Source organism: Arachis ipaensis, chromosome B3 (assembly GCF_059453495.1).
Source record: "Arachis ipaensis isolate K30076 ecotype BB chromosome B3, ASM5945349v1, whole genome shotgun sequence".
NCBI lineage: Eukaryota > Viridiplantae > Streptophyta > Magnoliopsida > Fabales > Fabaceae > Arachis > Arachis ipaensis.
Window position 1 is genome coordinate 95,891,000 of NC_142438.1, and position 20,848 is coordinate 95,911,847.

Here is a 20,848-nt window from a genome sequence, read left to right on the forward strand (position 1 = left end):
CATCAATTACTTACTCATGTAAACCCTAGTGACTAGTTTATTATAAATAGGACCTTTTACTATTGTATTAGACATCTTTGGATTATCTTTTAATCTAAGGATCACGTTTTGGGGGCTGGCCATCTCGGCCATGCCTGGACCTTTCACTTATGTATTTTCACGGTAGAGTTTCTACACTCCATAGATTAAGGTGTGGAGCTCTGCTGTTCCTCAAAGATTAATGCAAAGTACTATTGTTTTCTATTCAATTCATCTTATTTCGCTTCTAAGATATTCATTCGTACTTCAATCTGAATGTGATGAACGTGACAATCATCATCATTCCCTATGAACGCGTGCCTGACAACCACTTCCGTTCTACCTTCGACTGAATGAGTATCTCTTAGATCTCTTAATCAGAATCTTCGTGGCGTAAGCTAGAATGATGGCGGCATTCAAGAGAATCCGGAAAGTCTAAACCTTGTCTGTGGTATTCCGAGTAGGATTCAATGAATGAATGACTGTGACGAGCTCCTAACTCGCGATTGCAGGGCGTTAGTGACAGACGCAAAAGGATAGTAAATCCTATTCCAGCATGATCGAGAACCGACAGATGAATAGCCGTACTGTGACAGGGTGCGTTGACCATTTTCACTGAGAGGATAAGTTGAAGCCATTGATAAGGGTGATGTCTCCAGACGATTAGCCGTGCCGTGACAGGGCATTGGATCATTTTCCCGAGAGATGACCGAAAGTAGCCATTGACAGTGGTGATGTATCACATAAAGCCAGCCATGGAAAGGAGTAAGACTGATTGGATGAAGATAGCAGGAAAGCAGAGGTTCAGAGGAACGAAAGCATCTCCATTCGCTTATCTGAAATTCCTACCAATGAATTACATAAGTATTTCTATCCCTATTTTATTATATTAAATTCGAAAACACCATTATCAATTTATATCCGCCTAACTGAGATTTGCAAGGTGACCATAGCTTGCTTCATACCAACAATCTCCATGGGATTCGACCCTTACTCACGTAAGGTATTACTTGGACGACCCAGTGCACTTGCTGGTTAGTTACACGGAGTTGTGAACCATGGTCTTGGCATCATGTTTTTGGCGCCATTTCCAGGGAAAGAAAGAGCAATGAATTTTACATAATTAAAGTGTAATCACGATTCCGCGTACCAATAACCCTCAAATATCAATAGAACCAAGAAGTAAGAAGGGTGACCCAAAGCTCTGAGCATCGACTACTAGGAAGAAAAGAAGGAAACAAAGGCTCAAAGAGTTAATGTCCTAGTAGATGCTTGTGATGAAGCTGTGTCAAGAAAAGAGGTCTGAGCAAGTAAATTCGTAGGGGTGTTTCAACACCTAGTACCCTAAAATCAACTGATTTGGGCGTGCTAATTGAAAGCTTACTTAAAAGGCCGTCTTGAGACAAACCATTTAGAGTTGTGGTCAAGAAATAAAAGAGAAAGGAAGAACAACAAAAAAAAATATAGTACCACTACTACTTCAAGGTGACAATCTATAAAGAGGGCTCTAGAAGCAAGCACCTAATGAGGACCCTCAAAAGTCTCAAGGTTTCAATTGGATATGAAAGCGAATAACAAAGTTCATGCATGATTAGATACTTAATCTTTATCTTTGATTCTCAATTGAATTTTCTTAGAAGTCAAGTATTAAAAAGACAAAACAATTTACATTTAACTCTGATTTGCTTGAGGACAAGCAAAAATTTAAGTTTGGTGTTGTGATGACTTGCATCATCTATTCATTTTCTCATAAAGAATGACCATAGAATGAATGAATTTTCATTGATTTGTTAAGTGTGTTGACAATCATACATTACCTTTGGTGTGTGTACTTTTCTAGACTCAGTGGCTAATTGCATAAATTTAGCCGCAAGAAGAGAACTTTTCTTTGCTCAAATCAATTTCATAATAGAAAAGTATATGTATAACGCTAATTTAAAGTAGTAAAGATGAAGGTTCATGCAACATTATTGACTTTGTTGACAATATTACACAAAAGAAACATGATACCATTATGAAGACAGCACTTAAATTTATATATACATAAAAGTATGAAACAGATGAACAAGCCAACAACGGAGTCCAATTTTGTTTGGTTTCTTCAGCGAGCTTCATACTGGACAATTGTAATCATAACAAATAAATAGGTAAATGTATAAGTGAATGCGATAAATGAAAGCAGCAACCTTCAACAAGTGATAAAAAGGGGGTGCTTACTGCGACGAGTACACTTTTTGTAAAGGATGCAATAACCGCACTCACGGCACTGGATGACATTACTATGTTCCAGTGTGTTCTTTATCCCATAATCACCGCAAATGTAATTCACCGGCTCAGCCTGAGGATCCATCCTTTCTTTTTCTAGGGATTAAAGTTTGAAACACTCTGTTTCAGGTTTTCCACTTCAGCTTTAGCTGCAACTGCGTCTGCCTTACCCCTTCTCAATTTGCACAATTTTATACACAATCTTTATTTGGGCTTTCAGATAATTATAATGGGCCCAAAATGGATCTTACTTCTATTTTCTTTATGGACCTAACTTTGGTCGGACCAAAAATAAATATAAGTAATACCAATATATATATGAGTTGAATTTAAATGCATTAACAATGTAAAACATTTTATACGGTCATGCAATCACATTCGTTATTTTGAATAACCATTCACGCGATCAATTTGAAAGGTAATTATTTTTACTGATGTGGCGTTACGTGATTAGATACACGTGTAAAATTACTTTACACTGACAGTGCATCGGAATTAAATTATATATATAGCCAATACAGGTAATACACTAAGGCTTAATTTAGTAAAACTTTTTGAAGAAGTACTTGTGCTTTTCAAACGCATAAGCACCTCATTATGCGTTTGGTAAATCAAAATGTTCATGTGTTTGTGCTTGTATCTTTTAAAAGTTAAGTGTACTTTTGAAAGCATCTACTGATGACAAGTCATCTTAGCCAAGTTTCACTAGTCTTTTTTACTTATTTTCAATTGATTTATGCACTTTCTTGAGCCTTAAGTAAGCCAATTGGGTAGATTTTCATGTTTCCTTTGATTCAATCAACCATGGATAAATTAATGCACTTTCATGAGATTTTGTGCTATAATTGTCATATATTATGAAAGAAACACAATCTTATGATTTGGGGCATAGCTTTGATTGTTTTGATTGATTGATGATAGGTGAAAAGAGTTTTGAAGAAGGTTGAAGGAAGAAGGAATGGCTAGGAGCAAGAGAGAACAAAAAGTTTGAGCCAAAGTTTGCCTTAAACTTTAGCTCAAACTTTTGGAAGAGTTGAAAACATCCCAGAGGAAAAAAGTTTGAGCCAAAGTTTGCCTCAAACTTTAGCTCAAACTTTTGGAAGAATTGAAAACACCCTGGAGGAAAAAACTTGAGCCAACGTTTGCCTCAAACTTTTTGGCAAACGTTGGCATCACAAAAACAACACCCTGGAGGAGAAAAGCTTGCGCCAACGTTTGCCTCAAGCTTTTTGGCAAACGTTGGCGCCACACTTGCACACCCTGGAGGAGAAAAGCTTGCGCCAACGTTTGCCTCAAGCTTTTTGGCAAACGTTGGCACCACACATATACACAAGGGAACCAACGTTTGAGCAAAAGTTTGACCTCAAACTTTAGCCCAAACGTTGGTATCAGCAAAAGGAGGGCAGCTGGTATAAAAAGTTTGAGTAAAAGTTTGCCTCAAACTTTTACTCAAGCTTTTATGATTTACAACCCGGTTCACAATGGATCTTTCTCCAACTCCAAGAGCAATCAACCAAGGCCTTTATCAACCCAATTTCATCAAGAGCAAAGGCCCAATTCAAGGCTTGAAGACCATTTGAAGAAAGTGTATAAATAGCTTAGGATTTAAGATTTTAGAGAGCTTTCCTTGGAGTTTTGCTGAGTAGTTTTGGAGAGCTTTTGGTTTTGAATTGTTTTGAGTTTCTGAGTTTCGGAGAGGAGAATTGAATTCTCTTCCTCTTAGTTTTCTTGTTTTCAATTTCAATTACACTTGTCTTGAGTCTTGGGTGTTGAGAATTGGGGAAATTCTGTCTCAATCTCACCTTGAGATCTCTTTCTGTTTCTTTGACTGCACCATTGGAGAATTGAGATTTAAATTCAAGTTTTCTTCTGTTTTGATCTTTAATTTCTTGCAATTGAATTCTACATTTGGATCTAGGAAGGCATTGAGATCTAGACTCGGTTATCTAGTCTCTTGGGTCCTGAGATCTGGAGTTTGCATTTTTAAATTCTCTGTTTAAAGCTTTTCAAGTTCATTTACATTTCCGTTTTAGATCCGGTTCAATTCAAGTCACCTTCTACTTGTCTGATTAATGCAATTTACTTTTCCTTGTTTAAATTATGCAAACCCACTTCCCAATTCCCTTTACAATTCAAGCCATTTACATTTCTTGCACTTTAAGATTCTGCAATTTACATTTTTTGTGTTTTAAGTTTCTGCCATTTAATTTCTTGCTCTTTAAGATTCAGCACATTTACCTTCTCTGCTCTTTAATTTACTGCAATTGTCCCTCTCCCTTTTAATTTCATGTAATTTAGCTTCTGTCGAATACAAACCACTCAAATCAACTCTTGATTCGCTTGACTAAATCAACCACTAAACTAAAATTGCTCAATCCTTCAATCCCTGTGGGATCGACCTCACTCACGTGAGTTATTATTACTTGATGCGACCCGGTGCACTTGCCGGTTAGATTTGTGTGTTTGGAATTCGTTTTCCGAAAATACACATCAAGTTTTTGGCGCCGTTGCTGGGGATTGAATAGATTAACAATGATTAAGTGAGGTGGTAGTTTAGATCAAGCATTTTTTCTTTAATTTTGACTAACCTACTAACTGTTTGAATTTTTGCTTAAGCTAACTAAAACTTCATTCTAGAAATAGATTGAAGTATCACTGGTTGTGTGTTTCTTGTTTTGTTTGTATGTCAGGTACAGGGAGAGCTACTCCTATCTTATCCGAAGCTAACCAGAGAACTCTCAGGAGATTAAGAAGAGCTGGGAGAGGGAAAGGTATTGTTGGAGAGGAAGAATATCACGAGATGGAAGGAGATCCATCTAATCCCAATCCACCACAGAGGAGAGTGTTGGCCTCCTACACTTTTGCAAATCCCAGACACTGTGGAAGCAGCATCTTAACTCCCAATGTCAATGCAAACAACTTCGAGCTAAAACCACAACTCATTACACTTGTCCAGAACAATTGTTCCTATGGAGGCAGCCCATTGGAAGATCCCAACCAGCATCTATCTACCTTCTTAAGGATTTGTGACACTGTCAAATCCAATGGCGTGAATCCTGAAACTTACAAGCTTCTGCTGTTCCCGTTCTCATTAAGGGACAAGGCCGCACAATGGCTTGAAACTTTTCCCCAAGGAAGTATCACTAGTTGGGATGATTTGGTGACTAAATTTCTAGCCAAATTCTATCCACCCCAAAGAGTCATCAGGTTGAAGACTGAGGTGCAGACGTTCACGCAATTGGATGCTGAAAATCTGTATGAAGCATGGGAGAGATATAAGGCTCTGCTGAGGAAATGTCCACCAGAAATGTTCACTGAGTGGGACAAGCTACAGAACTTCTATGAAGGACTAACTCTAAAGGCTCAAGAAGCACTTGATCACTCAGCTGGAGGATCATTGCAACTGATGAAAACTGCAGAAGAAGCTCAAAATCTTATTTACATGGTGGCTAATAATCAGTATTTCTTTGTGCATCAAAGGCAACGCCAACCATCACAAAGGAGAGGAGTAATGGAGCTAGAAGGAGTGGACTCAATCTTGGCTCAAAACAAGATAATGCAGCAGCAAATTCAACAACAATTTGAGCAAATGGCCAAGAGGATTGATAGCCTTCAAGTAGCAGCTGTGAACACAAGCCACCCATCAACTGTATGGGTGCAGAATGAAGAAAGCCAAGAAGAGCAACAACAGGAGCAAGTGCAGTACATGCATAACTAAAACTCTAGACAGAATGAAGTTTATGGTGACACATACAATCCATCCTAGAAGAACCACCCAAACCTCAGATGGGGAGACAATCATAACCAGAACCAACAACCATGGCAGAGGAACTCAAACCAAAACACTTCAAGAAACAACCAAAACCACAACCAGCAGCAAACTAACCAAAACCCTTACAGAAAACCTCAAAACAACTACCCTAACCCCAACCATTACCAATCCAATAACCAACCCACCAACCAAAATGCCTACCATCCACCATCCACATCTCACAACCCACCACAAGCATCACCTGAATCTCAAAGACTCACTAACTTGGAAACTTTGATAGACAAAATGTGGAAACACCAGGAAATGACAACCAAGAACCATGAAGCCTCCATGAAGAGCCTAGAGAGGCAGATTGGGCAAATCTCCAAGCATATTTCTGTTGATAGACCTTCAAGCTCACTGCCGAGTGACACAATCCCAAATCCTAAGGAAGAATGCAAGGCGATACAATTAAGGAGTGGGAGAACATTGATGAGCAACAATGACACTACAAAGAAGCAAGCAGAGAGCAGCAAAAGACCAATAGAAGATGAAAAACAAATAAAGGCAGATGAAGCCAAGGATCAAGTTGTGATGCCAAACAAAAGCACTGAGAAACTCAAAGAGAAGAACAACCAACCACACAATTCAAAAGAAGTGATTCAGGGCCAGCAGCAAGTAGGAAAGAGCATCACACCTCCACTGCCATATCCCCAGATATTCAGCAAAGAGACTAAGGATCAACATTTTCATAAGTTCCTTGAGACTTTCAAAAAGCTGGAGATCAATATTCCCTTGGCTGAAGCACTTGAGCAAATGCCTCTGTATGCCAAGTTTTTGAAGGAGCTTATCAACAAGAAAAGAAGTTGGGATGAGAAAGAGACCATACTACTTACTGAGGAATGCAGGGCTTTGATTCAAAAAGGGCTTCCTCCTAAGCTTGAAGACCCTGGGAGCTTCTTGCTACCTTGCACCGTTGGGGAATTAACCATCACTAAGGCAATGTGCGATCTAGGAGCAAGTATTAACTTAATTCCCTCCTCTATGGTGAAAAAACTGCGTATAGAGGAAGTTAAACCGGTACAGATGTCTCTAGAGCTAGTAGATAAGTCAATGGTATACCCCAGGGGTGTAATTGAAAATCTTCTAGTCAAGGTGGACAAATTCATATACCCTGCAGATTTTGTGGTTCTAGATTCAGATGAGGATGAAAGTGACTCCATCATACTTGGGAGACCGTTCTTGGCCACTGCCAGGGCTATCATAGACGTAGAGCAAGGAGAATTAACTCTCAGAATGCATGATAAGAGTGTCACTCTGAAAGTATTACCAGAAGCGCAGTTCAGTGATGAGAAGAAAGACTATATGGAACTCGACAAGGAAGAATCACAGTTAAAGGAAGAAAGCAACAAGGTGATTCACAGCAACATCCCAAGGCAAAAGATTGTGCAGAAGGATGAAGAAGTTCAAGAGGATATTGGAATATTAGCCACTAAGAAGAGAGATCTCCAAAGTAAGCCTATGGCCAGAGAAGAAAGATCAACAAAAGAAAGGAAGAAACACAGAAACAAAACAAAAAGAGGTTGGAAGAACAGAAAGATTCCAACAGAAGGGCTTTCCAAAGGTGATAAAGTGCAATTGATTTATCAACAACTAGGAGCAAGCCAACAGACTGATGATTACTACACTGTCAGCAATATACTCTCATTAGAGCATGCTGAAATTGAACACCAAGGAACAAAGAGGAGGATCGCAGTTAGGGGAGACAAGTTGAGGCACTACAATCATCAACCACCATAAAAGAAAGCCCCAGTGTCAAGCTAGTGACAATAAAAGAGCGCTCCATGGGAGGCAACCCATGATTTAAGATTTATGTCATTTTAAATTCAATAAGCTATGATCACCTGAGCATGAATTTTTTTTCTTTTCATAAACGTACTTAATGAATGCATGCAATTTTTTTTGAAACATATGCTAAGACTTCTAAAGTTTGGTGTGCCTTCAAGCACACCAAACCAGTGTTACAAACATTTTCATACTATATGCTTAGTTATCCTGATGAAGCATATGACCAAACACTAAGTTTGGTGTTTTTCTTCTCATGAAAATTAAAAATCATGCACCAATGATCATACGTTGTCACTTTCTGAGACTTTTCAATTGAAAAGAAATCATATTCTGTGATGAAGGCATCAAGTGTGATTAACTACTGGCATCTCACATTTACCCCTTAACAAGAGACAAGTTTGGTGTTCATCAAACCTTGATGCACTGATTAAGGGACACAATTGATCCTTCATGAAAAAAAAAAGAAAAAGAAAAATTATGATGAAAACATTTCTTATAAACATTTAACCAAGAGTGACATTGGGATTTCAAGAACACTAGTTGGAGGAAGAAACATTTTTAAACTATATGACCAAACATTAAGTTTGGTGTCCTCCAAGAAAAGTCACGGTTAGAATGGATATAAGGAATGAGAGTTCATATAGTTGTGAATAAAAGAAGCATTCTTGCCACGGTTTGATAATGTTGATCTTTGATGTCTTGTTGTGATGACTAGGTGGTCAAAGAACACTCAATGAAAGAGACAAGACAAAGGGAGAGCATAACATGAGGACAAAATCCCATCACATGTCTCAAAAAGTGAATCTACCACTCCTTGGAATGATCACGTTAAAGACCATTGAAGAAGCAAGTTTTGTCTTCATTCACCCTCACATGCACACCTTTGATTCACATAGTATCCAATTGCATCCCAGCCTTCCATTGTTCATTTAAATAACACACCACCTTCAAGCCATGCATATAACCGAAGAGTTGCACACCCCATACACTCCAGCCATTCAAACTCCATTCCCATCATCATTCTTCATCATATAAGCTCAACCTCAATTACTTTTCTTGTCAAAATCTCCAACTTTCTTCACACTCCCTTTAACCCCAAGGAGATCAACCAACCAAATGATCATGGCCTCTTCCTCAAGAACCAAACGAAGAAAAGGAAAAGATCCCATGGTGGAGGAGAGTACACCTGAATATGACCGATGGAGATTTAGATCTTGGTACCATCAATTACAACTTCAATGGATGAATGAGAAGCAGATATATCCAGAGGTTCCACTCTTGCTACCAGATGAAGGGTGCCAAGAAATGAAGGACAAGATTAGAAAGAGGAAATGGGAAGAACTCGTCTCACCTATCACTCGGGTCAATGCAAATATCATAAGAGAGTTTTATGCCAATATCCCAAGACTTAACACAGGTGAAGCCCCAACGTACAAGAGCTATGTACGGGGGATGGAAGTAGACTTTAGTTCAGATGCCATCAAGAAAGTCTTGGGACTAAAATCAGTCCGCTTTGGTGAACCGGGATACCACCAAAGGGTAAATGGAGATCCAGATTATGATAGAATTTCGAGAGATATTTGCATGGTGAACTCAGAATGGGAAGGAGATACCAAAAACAAATACAAGTATCTGAGGAGAGGAAACCTTACCCCGGAAGCAAAGGGATGGTATGAGCTATTGAAAAGATCAATTCTGGGCACGGTAAACACCTCAGAAGTCAACAGGAAAAGAGTTGTTATGTTGCATTGCATCATGGTGGGAGGAGAGGTGAAGGTGCATGAAATCCTTGCAAAGGATATTCAAAAACTGGCAGAGAAGAACTCGGCTGGGTCTTGGTTATACTACCCAAGCACCATTTTGAGGTTGTGCGCAAGAGCTAAAGTGCCAATGGAGGAAGATAACCCAACATGGTTGAACCCAGGCATGCCTATAACCATTGAAAGAATGATGATGGTTACTGAAGGGCAGCAGAGCCGAAGACCACACGGAAGAAGGCAAAGAGAAGAACCAATGGAGGAAGAAGAGTTACAAGAGGGGGAAGAGCCACAAGAGGAAGAGGAACAGCAACACATTCCACCACATAACACTCTGGATATGACTCAGATGCAGGAAGCAATTGGAAGATTATCACAACAGTACATGAGAATTCAAGAGAGGCAAGAGGAATACCATTCACTGTATATGAAAAACCAACAAGAGCAAGAGGAACGGCAGTTAAGAATGATGAACAGACAAAGTGAGTTTGAGTCAAAATTCTTCGCGATGCAAGAGGAGCATGCCTTTCAATCTCACGAATCATTTGGAAAGATGGCACAAATGCAAGCCGAAAATTTGAGGGCTCTCAAAGAGTTCACAACCCTCCAAGATGCAAGATATGAAGTCCAAGCCGACTACAACATAAATAGTCAAATCAAACTGAACTATATTGGAGAGCATCTGCACAACATGGATCCAGCATTTCCAACTTTCGATGAATTCTTCAAAGGGAGAAGTGAGATAGAAGTGAGCAATGCTATAAAACTTGAAGATAGAGTAGAGGAGGCGATGAATAGAGCTGGGTTCTGGCGGGGTCAACAAACAACAGACATGGACACAGAGAACACCAACAACCAAGTGTATGAAAGAAGAAAGAAAAAGCATGACAAATGAAAGGTGGACTTGCTCCTTGTTCATCAAAACAAAAAAAAAAGAAGCATGCATCTTATCTGTTTAAAATAGTCTTTGCATTATGTTTGTTTCCCTTAAAATAAGTAAGCTAGTCTAAGTGTGTGCTTGTGTGTTTACTTTCACTTAACAAAAAGCATACTTTGTCCCCTGCATCTTTAATTCAATAAAAGAAATGTCTGAATGTGAAGCAAGATAGTTCTCTGTTAGATAGAAGTACAATAAAAGTAAGTGGTGGTATGTATGTGTGATTGTATGATAGCTCACTTTTAGTGAATAAGAGAACTAGGATGTCTCCTTCTAAGTAGAAAGTGGCCTACTGTCTATGAATCTCAATCAAATAAAAGTCCTTGGTTAAAAAGAAAAACAAAAAAAGAAAAGAAATAGCCAAAGAGTGGCAACAGAACAAAAGAAAATAAAAAGAAACAAAGCTAGACACCAATAGCTTGAACCTTAGAATATATGCCTGTGGTGTCTTTGTACTAGGATCTGCTTGGATTATTAAGTTCTTTGGAGTGCATCAACACTTGGTGACTTGGGTTAACTAACCCGGGATAATCAGCTGAAAGTCCACTATCAAGAGCAATCTAACTACAAGGCATTTAGTAACCCAAAGAGGTGCTGGGCATCAATGTTTTAAGAAGGAATGTGAGCCAAGTGTCTATAGTGAATAATGTGTCAAGTATAAAGAAAGAAAAGAACTTGTTACACATGACAGTGAACTAAAGCTTAGAGAGAAAAATAATAGTCAAGGACAAAGGAATAATGAGAGGTCATAGCAGTGTGTTGCTTGATGCTTGAAGGAGACTTTCTAGGCCTAAAAGTCAATAAGAAGTGAGTGTTTACTTATCCAAATAAAACCCCATGAACTACCAATAATACTCTGCTAGCATGAACATCCTCTTCCATTTCATTCTTTCTTCTCAATAATTCTTTTCTTGCTTGGGGACAAGCAAGCTTTAAGTTTGGTGTTGTGATGACAAGTTATCTTAGCCTAGTTTCACTAGTCTTTTTTACTTATTTTCAATTGATTTATGCACTTTCTTGAGCCTTAAGTAAGCCAATTGGGTAGATTTCCATGTTTCCTTTGATTCAATCAACCATGGATGAATTAATGCACTTTCATGAGATTTTGTGCTATAATTGTCATATATTATGAAAGAAACACAATCTTATGATTTGGGGCATAGCTTTGATTGTTTTGATTGATTGATGATAGGTGAAAAGAGTTTTGAAGAAGGTTGAAGGAAGAAGGAATGGCTAGGAGCAAGAGAGAATAAAAAGTTTGAGCTAAAGTTTGCCTCAAACTTTAGCTCAAACTTTTGGAAGAGTTGAAAACATCCCAGAGGAAAAAAGTTTGAGCCAAAGTTTGCCTTAAACTTTAGCTCAAACTTTTGGAAGAATTAAAAACACCCTGGAGGAAAAAGCTTGAGCCAACGTTTGCCTCAAACTTTTTGGCAAACGTTGGCATCACAAAAACAACACCCTGGAGGAGAAAAGCTTGCGCCAACGTTTGCCTCAAGCTTTTTGGCAAACGTTGGCGCCACACATATACACAAGGGAACCAACGTTTGAGCAAAAGTTTGACCTCAAACTTTAGCCCAAACGTTGGTATCAGCAAAAGGAGGGCAGCTGGTATAAAAAGTCTCAAACTTTTACTCAAGCTTTTATGATTTACAACCCGGTTCACAATGGATCTTTCTCCAACTCCAAGAGCAATCAACCAAGGCCTTTATCAACCCAATTCTATCAAGAGCAAAGGCCCAATTCAAGGCTTGAAGACCATTTGAAGAAAGTTTATAAATAGCTTAGGATTTAAGTTTTTAGAGAGCTTTCCTTGGAGTTTGGCTGAGTAGTTTTGGAGAGCTTTTGGTTTTGAATTGTTTTGAGTTTCTGAGTTTCGGAGAGGAGAATTGAATTCTCTTCCTCTTAGTTTTCTTGTTTTCAATTTCAATTACACTTGTCTTGAGTCTTGGGTATTGAGAATTGGGGAAATTCTGTCTCAATCTCACCTTGAGATCTCTTTCTGTTTCTTTGACTGCACCATTGGAGAATTGAGATTTAAATTCAAGTTTTCTTCTGTTTTGATCTTTAATTTCTTGCAATTGAATTCTACATTTGGATCTAGGAAGGCATTGAGATCTAGACTCGGTTATCTAGTCTCTTGGGTCTTGAGATCTGGAGTTTGCATTTTTAAATTCTCTATTTAAAGCTTTTCAAGTTCATTTACATTTCCGTTTTAGATCCAGTTCAATTCAAGTCACCTTCTACTTGTCTGATTAATGCAATTTACTTTTCCTTGTTTAAATTCTGCAAATCCACTTCCTAATTCCCTTTACAATTCAAGCCATTTACATTTCTTGCACTTTAAGATTCTGCAATTTACATTTCTTGCGTTCTAAGTTTCTGCCATTTAATTTCTTGCTCTTTAAGATTCAGCACATTTACCTTCTCTGCTCTTTAATTTACTGCAATTGTCCCTCTCCCTTTTAATTTCATGCAATTTAGCTTCTGTCGAATACAAACCACTCAAATCAACTCTTGATTCGCTTGACTAAATCAACCACTAAACTAAAATTGCTCAATCCTTCAATCCCTGTGGGATCGACCTCACTCACGTGAGTTATTATTACTTGATGCGACCCGGTGCACTTGCCGGTTAGATTTGTGTGTTTGGAATTCGTTTTCCGAAAATACACATCATCTACGATGGAGCTTTTTAAAATTATCGTTATTTTAATTAAATTTGAATATTAATTAATATATGAGGTTGTATTAGAGTTTTTAATTTTGATAAGAACAAGCAAACTTTAAAAAGCTCCATCGTAGGTGCTTTCAAAAGTACACTTAACTTTTAAAAGATGCAAGCACAAAAATAATATTAAAAAAAGATGCAACATTATTAATTAATGATAAAGTTTATTAATTAATGATTTTAAATTATTATATAACTTGATGATAATTTAAAATTGAATTGACTTTTATGTAAAAAAAAATAATATTAAATTATTAATTAATGATTTTTTTTAGTGGTTAATGATTTTTTTACATTTAGTGAGAGATCTTTGGTTCAACATCCACTTAAAATATATTTTTATATAAGCATATAACATATACACATATAAAGTGCGGGTTGGTCGGATAGGATTAAGGATCAACCCACACCATACTTGCACAAAAATTCTACCTTGCACCTTATTCTACTCGTTATAAATCGAGTTGGCAATCCTACTCGGACTAAGTAAAGACAGGTTAGGTACCGGCAGATAAAGTGCATGTTACAACCCCTAGTTTCTGTTCACCGTCTTGTACGTAATTTCTTGAAATTCTACGGAAAATCCTCTGAAATTGACCATAGGTAAGCATTGCCGTACCGAACCTTATCAACATACGCTGTACAATATTTTAGTATTGGTGCTTCTCAACTTTGAACCAAAATGGGACACTATAGGCAAATTTGGCCACCCAAAGAAGCACTAGTAGTTGACTTCCGAGGGATTTATTAGTGGTCTAATCATAATATTATGTAAAAAACTAAAACAATAAAAAAAAAACCATGAATCCATGACACACTATCAAATTTCAATCAAGCTTATCGTCATTTCACGCCTTCAACAAAGACTTTTTTTTTTCCTTTTTTTTTTCTTTTTGGTTTATGTTTCCAAGCCTAGAAAACAATGAAGACTAGTTGCATGAGCGTGGTTCTTATTCTCTTGACACCTCTAATCCTTTCATGGGATGGTGATTCTGCATCCGAACCAGTCCTAGACATAACGGGTAAGAACCTTCGAACAGGTATCGATTACCTTGTTCTTCCATCTATCAAAAACAATAGCAATGGCGGCGGTGGTGGGGGACTTGCCCTTGCCAGTGCTAGAAACAGAACATGCCCATTTGATGTTGTCGACAGTTACCGTGCCATGCCACTGAAATTTGCACCCTCTGATTCCAAAGAAGGTGTTATCAGAGTCTCCACCGATTTGAACATCAAGTTCTCCGCTGCAACAACTTGCGTTCAATCCACAGTGTGGAAGCTGGACCAATTTGATGGATCAAGAGGCTTATATTTCGTGACCACTGGTGGAGTTGAAGGCAATCCGGGGCGCGAAACTGTGAGCAACTGGTTCGAAATTCAGAAATATGGAAGTAACTACAATTTTTTGTTCTGTCCTAAAGTCTGCAAATATTGCAAAGTTATGTGCAGGGACCTTGGGATTTATGTTGATGGCGATGGGAATAGGCATCTTGCACTCAGTGATATGCCATTTGGAGTTAGATTCCGAAAGGCCTGAGAACTGACAAGGATGAAGCTTCCTCCAATTATTAATGGGGAGATTATTTATGTTTACAAAGTTGTTCGAATTCGAATTGTTCGTCAATAAATAATGCTTTGTTATTTTTAGTGGCTGGTTGTATCTTTATGACCTCGATTACATTATTCGCTTGTGTTTGGTCTCTAGTATATAGTTTTGGTGTCTAAACGGTCAACTTCAGTCTTCGTACTACCACAAAATCATTTGATAACAAATTTGCTTGGATTTTCTCTCTTTTGTTATTAGCTCGTCAGTTTTATAAGTTCAGAAGCGTTTATTATTCTTGAAAGGCGGTCAATTACAACACTGCTATATCTGATGAATTGTGTATAAAGTGATTTTGATTATTTCTAAGCTTATAATAAGAACAAAAAAAGTTTTCCAACATGAATTTTGGTAATGCCTATAAAATTGGAAGGGACACAGGTTTTTCTCTTTTGCTTAAGCAGACTTTTTAATTTCTTTTGGATGCTGATCTTAAATGTTATACTGGATGCACAAAGCCACAAACTGAAATATAAGGCCGCCTGCAACATATATATTCTGAAATGTAAAAGAAGATGATCGAAGAAGAAACTTTATCAATTTCGCTATCTAATCAACTAGAGTATCAATCAACTTGAACAATTTTTTAAAATTATTATAAAATAAAATTTTGAATCTTAAAAATAAGATTTTAAATTTGTAACTATTTTTTAAAAAAATAATTTTTTAAAAAATAGAATTTTAAATTTGTAACCACTTCGTCAACGTAAAATTCATCTCATCCCCTCTCATCGCGTCGCCGGTACCTTATCCATTGTGCTGCCACTGTACCCTAAAATAATCCACAAAAGTGATAGTACATTAAAAGAAACATCAATTTATCATGAAAAAAAAACATTTGATCATCAATTACATATTCCAACCTGAAAAAAATTTAAAAAAAAATAAGTAAACAGTAACGGGCACAAACGGCGTTACTTTGCAATTGGTGGCAAACAATGGTTATAGCACTGCTCGTTATGTGCACCAGTTGCAGAGTGGGCGTCGGTAGACATCCGTTTGAGGTCGGCGTTAGGTCGCGCGGTGCAATGACGCCGCCAAGGAACTTCCGTTGTGCGTGTTGTGGATATCAATTTCGATGCTAAGCGTGGTGGCTCCTTCGTTCCACGAAAGATCGATTGCCACGGTTGGGTGCGGCAGTGATATCTCCCAACAATGGAGCTAACTGGAGAAGATGAAGTACGGTGCGATTGGAGGTGGGAGAGGAAAGAGATGTGTGGTTGTTTTTTTTATGGAAAAACAACCATTTATACCGATAAACTTTACGAGCGCGAACAAAAGTACCCATCAAAGAAGGAAACTAACGTTGTACCATTAAATATACGTTCCGTACAACAAAAATACCAAAATTCTAATTTTTTGTTGATTTTTTAATAAAATTCTCAAATTACCCCACTTTTTATCTTCAACCTCACCTCTATTCCCACACTTCTTTTCCAAATCCCCTATTTTCCAGCACCTCCGCCAACACTTTCATCACATCTTGCAGCCCAAACACCCCTCTCTCATTGTTCACCATTACATTTCCCATTCCCCTTTTCTTTTCCTGTGGCCTTCCTCTATTCAAATCCCCTCTATTTGCTATCCCCATACTCGCCATCGACCCCTCTTCCTCCCCCTCATACCCCTCTCAAACCTGCAATAAGCTGCAACCCATCATTTGTTTCTTGAATCGCTCAATTAAATGTTCTTTTTAGTCATGGATTTAGAATCTTAAAATTTTTTCTACCTTCCCAAAGCCATCTCAACCTGTGTAGAGACAAAAGGCACGTAGACTTCACCAAGCATGCCAAAAAACTAGTCTTCATGTGTGTGGGTTGTGGTGGTGGCTTAGGAATTGCTCCTCGGAGTTATCCGCCATGCTGCTACGACGTTGCAATCCCCACAAACGGTGCCAATGTACTGAATGTTTTCGGTATAAATTGTGAGATGGATTGGAGACTTGCGGATTGAGACAGTCGTAGGATTATCTGACTGAAGCAATGGGGGGTGGTACCTGCAAAGACACTCCGACGATCAAGTCAGAATGGATCTGAGAAGTATAAGATATGAGGGATGAATGATGTACCTGAGGGGCCTCTGTCTCCCCTTTATATAGCTAGTAAAAATTATCTCATCTTATCTTATTTAACTAAAATAAGGGAGGTATTTGAATTTGAATATTGGTTAAAAGATGTGGAAGTCGATTTAGGCCTTCTAAAAAAGGAGTGGAATCAACTCCTAGATATCCAGATCAAAAGCCATTCCGGGTGCAGGACCCAAGAATCGAGTCCGTAACAAATAATAACTACATAAAATAGAAATTATTTGAGAGGATTTATTCTCCCCCATAAAATAAAATAACAATTACATAAATTTATCTAAGTTGAAATGTTAAATATTTCCTTTTAACTCCATACTCCAGTTTTATTCAATATTTTATAAGAATTTCATTTGCCGTTTTTCGTGTGTTTTACTCAAATTTTTGTTAATGTTTAAAATAAAAATGTGGGTATCTCAATGTCGCAATTGTAACGTCAAATAAAATTAAAAGGAATAAAAGTAACAAATAAACATATAAATACAAGGTGCCGGTGGCAAAGTAAACTGCAGAAATTAAAAGAGAAAAGAAAGAACAAGATGAAGAAGAACAAATAAAAAGTAAAGAACTTTGATTAAAAATAGAAAATAAAGTACAAGTTTGAGTTCAGACTTCAGAAGAATTACTTAAGATTTCCAGTTTTACTCTGTGATGCCAGGGAGGCTGAGAGCGTTTTTTGAGTCTCCAAGTGTTTTCCAAGAAGAACTGAACTGATTACAATATTTTCCTAAAACTCTATTTATAGACTAACCTAATGTCTACTAACAGTTACCATTTGTACACCATTTGCGAAAAATTTGAATTTCTTGTAACTGTTCCCGCACCTCTTGTGAATTTCAAAAGTTAAATAGATAGCTGTTTTATTCAAATTTTAACGCTCCATGTTGATAACTGCTCCTACATATAGCACGTCCTATAATTCAGGCTTAATTCAAATTTTGAATAAAAACTGCTTCTTTGCTAATGAATTAGAAGCTTTCCCTAATATATTGAATCTGGCTTCATAAGTTAATAATAATATTATCTTATATTTATTTACTTAAAACAAATTATTTTTTCCTAAGTGATCGATAATAATTTTTTGCCTAACAAGATGCCCCCAAGATTTCTCACTTGAAGATATGCAATGATTGAAAGTGAGAAAACTTAGTTGTTTATTGACATTTTTCTTATTTTTTATATTGAGAGTCAATTGACATTTTAGACACATCCGCTTGACAGATCAAATGCCTACTAGTAAATAGACTTAATAGAATTTCTAAGTCTATAAAATTTTTTTACATTAATAGTTGAACTGTCAATGAGGTCTATTCTTTTGTACGAAATTTTTAAGTGTGTTAAATGATATCTGTTCTAATTTCGGTACATTAAATGTGTATCAATTGACCTTTGTTTTGACCTTTAATATTTCAATTAAGAGTTTTTTGACACACACTTTCATTGTTTTAATTGACACAATTTTCCTAATTTCAGAAGTAACAAAATCTTAACTTCGTGAAGTCGTTTCTTTCATATGTTAAACTCCAGGTGTCAATTAAATTTGATAAAATTTCTAATCCTATAAAATCTCCACACTAACATTATAATAGTTTTGACTTCAAGCGCTAAGAGACTCAACTGAATTTCTAAGTCAATTAGGTTTTTGTATTTATGAAGTACATATCCAAATGTCAATGAGAGATTATTTTGTCCAAGATTTTAAACTTGATGCATTTTTTTTAAATAAAACCATTCATATCTATTTTACACATCTCAATACTTTCAAGATTAAATGCCTTGGTGTCAACTGTCAGTGGCTTGACTCCAGAATTATACATCCTGAACTCCACATGCATCTCATCATAGTAACATGTACTATTATCAGCAGGAACTTCTTCCACTCCTCCATCTTCGTTCCAGAAAATTAACTTTTGATGTAGAGTGGATGGAATTGCACCCATTCCATGAATCCAATCACGTCCCAAAAGCAAGTTAAAATCAGCTTTAGAAGGAACAACAGCAAATAGAGTTAGCCTATTGACAGAACCAACCTCAATTGACAGCAGAACCACACCTCTAACAGAAGAAGTCCTCCCATTAAAATCTGTTACCCCAATGCTACTTTTAATCAGATCTTTTTCAGTCTTTCTAAGCCTTCCCATCATTCTTTCAGGCATGAGATTAACAGCAGCTCCCCCGTCAACCAAAATCTTATTGACTATCCTTCCATTAACACGAGCCTTGATATGCAGTGGACGCAAGTGTTCCTTATCATTTTCAGTAGGCTTCTCAAATAATCCTCCACCACACATATTGTCATCTAGCAATAAGCATTCGCTTCCAGGGAAGACATCATAACAATCATCTTCTAATGACTCTACTTCCTGGACTTGACTATACTCCTCAGGCAGTATTGACACCACAGCTATAGGTTGCTTAACACCAAATATTGCTTCTAAGCTGTCATCAAAACCAGTGTCAAAATTATCAGTAATTAAATCTTCATCCTTTTCTCCCTTGTTTTCAACCATTACCCTTTTTCCAGCAAGATTATTCTTGACATTTTTATTGCATTTTGGGTGATTAGAAGAATTGCCTGTTTCTGCAGACTTGGCCATGGTTGGCAAAGGAGGAAAATCTACTCCGTGTCCCTTGTATGGATCCAAAGGAACATACTCAGGTATATTCTCTTTCTACTCAAAAGTTGTAAATGGAGAATATTTTGGAATATTTTGACAATTTGGCCAAGGAGAATAATTAGGAACCTGCTGCATGTTAGGATTATAACAAGAATAAATTGGCTTTGAGGGAATAGGCACATTTTTTGGAATATATATACTACCTCCGTCTTGTGCATGATTCATGTTCCATAACTGAGACTCATAGTACCTGGGATTGAAAGGTCTAGGCTTCACCCATTTGTTTTTTTCTCTTGCAAAAGCGGTAGGTTGATTCTGCACATTTCTCACATTTTGGACCCATTTATTGTTTAAAATTTTGGTGGGAGGAACTCTTTTCTTTTGAGAAAATCCATCAGGTTTTCCATCAATCATGACCACAGTCTTCATCTTCTGGTTGACGGGTTGTACCCCAGTATTGTTGACGCACTTGTTCAAAGGAGTTTGACCACCCAACTTTTGTTTTCCCTCGGCTATTTTCTGCTTTAGCTCGTTAGTTTCATTTTCTTTTTCAGCAATCTTCTTTCTCAACTCAGCCTTTTCTTTCTCTTCATCTTTGTACCTTTCAAACTCTTTTGCAGCTTCCTTGTCAAAAACAGCATTGCACTTTGGGCACATGGCGATGGTGCTGTGAGATTCTTTAATTCTCAACAAAAAATCTAACAGATCCTCACCAGGACGAGGATAAACTGGCTTCTTATCTTGCTCAAAGGTTCTCAAGTCCTTATTTTCATATTTAGCACTAACTATTGTGGCATCAACTTCTACCATGTTGACTGACAAATTGAATGGCTCGACATAATTTGAGTCAGCAACAAATGGTTCAGTGTCCACCTTCATAGTAATTTTATCCTCAAACTTCAATATTCCCTCCTTAATTGCTTTTTGTATCAAGTCCCTGAAACGAACGCAATTATTAGTGGTATGCGAAAATACCTGATGAAACTTACAAAATTTCTTATTCTTTATTTCATCAGCTATAGGCATCTTTTTTCTTTCAGGTAAAATAAGCTGCTTATCTTTTAATAAAACCTCAAATATTTGATCTGCCTTAGAAATATCAAAAGAATAAGTCTTATTTTTAACTTTAGAATAAGAAGAAACTTTTTCTTTTCCTTTAACAGGCTTTAAAGATTTGCATACATAAGGAGGACCCCCACGTAATTCGGCAATATAAATCTCTTTCTCATCTGAATCACTACTA

At 37.2% G+C, this 20,848-nt stretch overlaps 3 protein-coding genes across 3 annotated transcripts; 1 reads left to right on the top strand and 2 right to left on the bottom strand.

Annotated features, from left to right (window-relative positions):
* Nucleotides 1-2,119: 2,119 nt before the first annotated feature.
* On the bottom strand, nucleotides 2,120-2,368 carry LOC148571662 (DNA-directed RNA polymerases II, IV and V subunit 12-like). The gene is made up of 2 exons (XM_088510022.1): nucleotides 2,238-2,368; nucleotides 2,120-2,144 (listed from the first exon to the last, which is right to left on the bottom strand). The coding sequence occupies exons 1-2, from the start codon at nucleotides 2,366-2,368 to the stop codon at nucleotides 2,120-2,122; spliced, it is 156 nt and encodes a 51-aa protein (XP_088366148.1).
* An 11,653-nt stretch (nucleotides 2,369-14,021) lies between these two features.
* Nucleotides 14,022-15,077, top strand: LOC107634532 (miraculin-like). Its single transcript, XM_016337983.3, has one exon. The coding sequence runs from the start codon at nucleotides 14,227-14,229 to the stop codon at nucleotides 14,839-14,841; it is 615 nt and encodes a 204-aa protein (XP_016193469.1). The 5' UTR covers nucleotides 14,022-14,226; the 3' UTR covers nucleotides 14,842-15,077.
* Nucleotides 15,078-18,705: 3,628 nt separating this feature from the next.
* Nucleotides 18,706-19,837, bottom strand: LOC148571663 (uncharacterized). The gene is made up of 2 exons (XM_088508447.1): nucleotides 19,809-19,837; nucleotides 18,706-19,426 (listed from the first exon to the last, which is right to left on the bottom strand). Exons 1-2 carry the CDS (start codon nucleotides 19,835-19,837, stop codon nucleotides 18,706-18,708), a joined length of 750 nt encoding a protein of 249 aa, XP_088364573.1.
* Nucleotides 19,838-20,848: the final 1,011 nt, after the last annotated feature.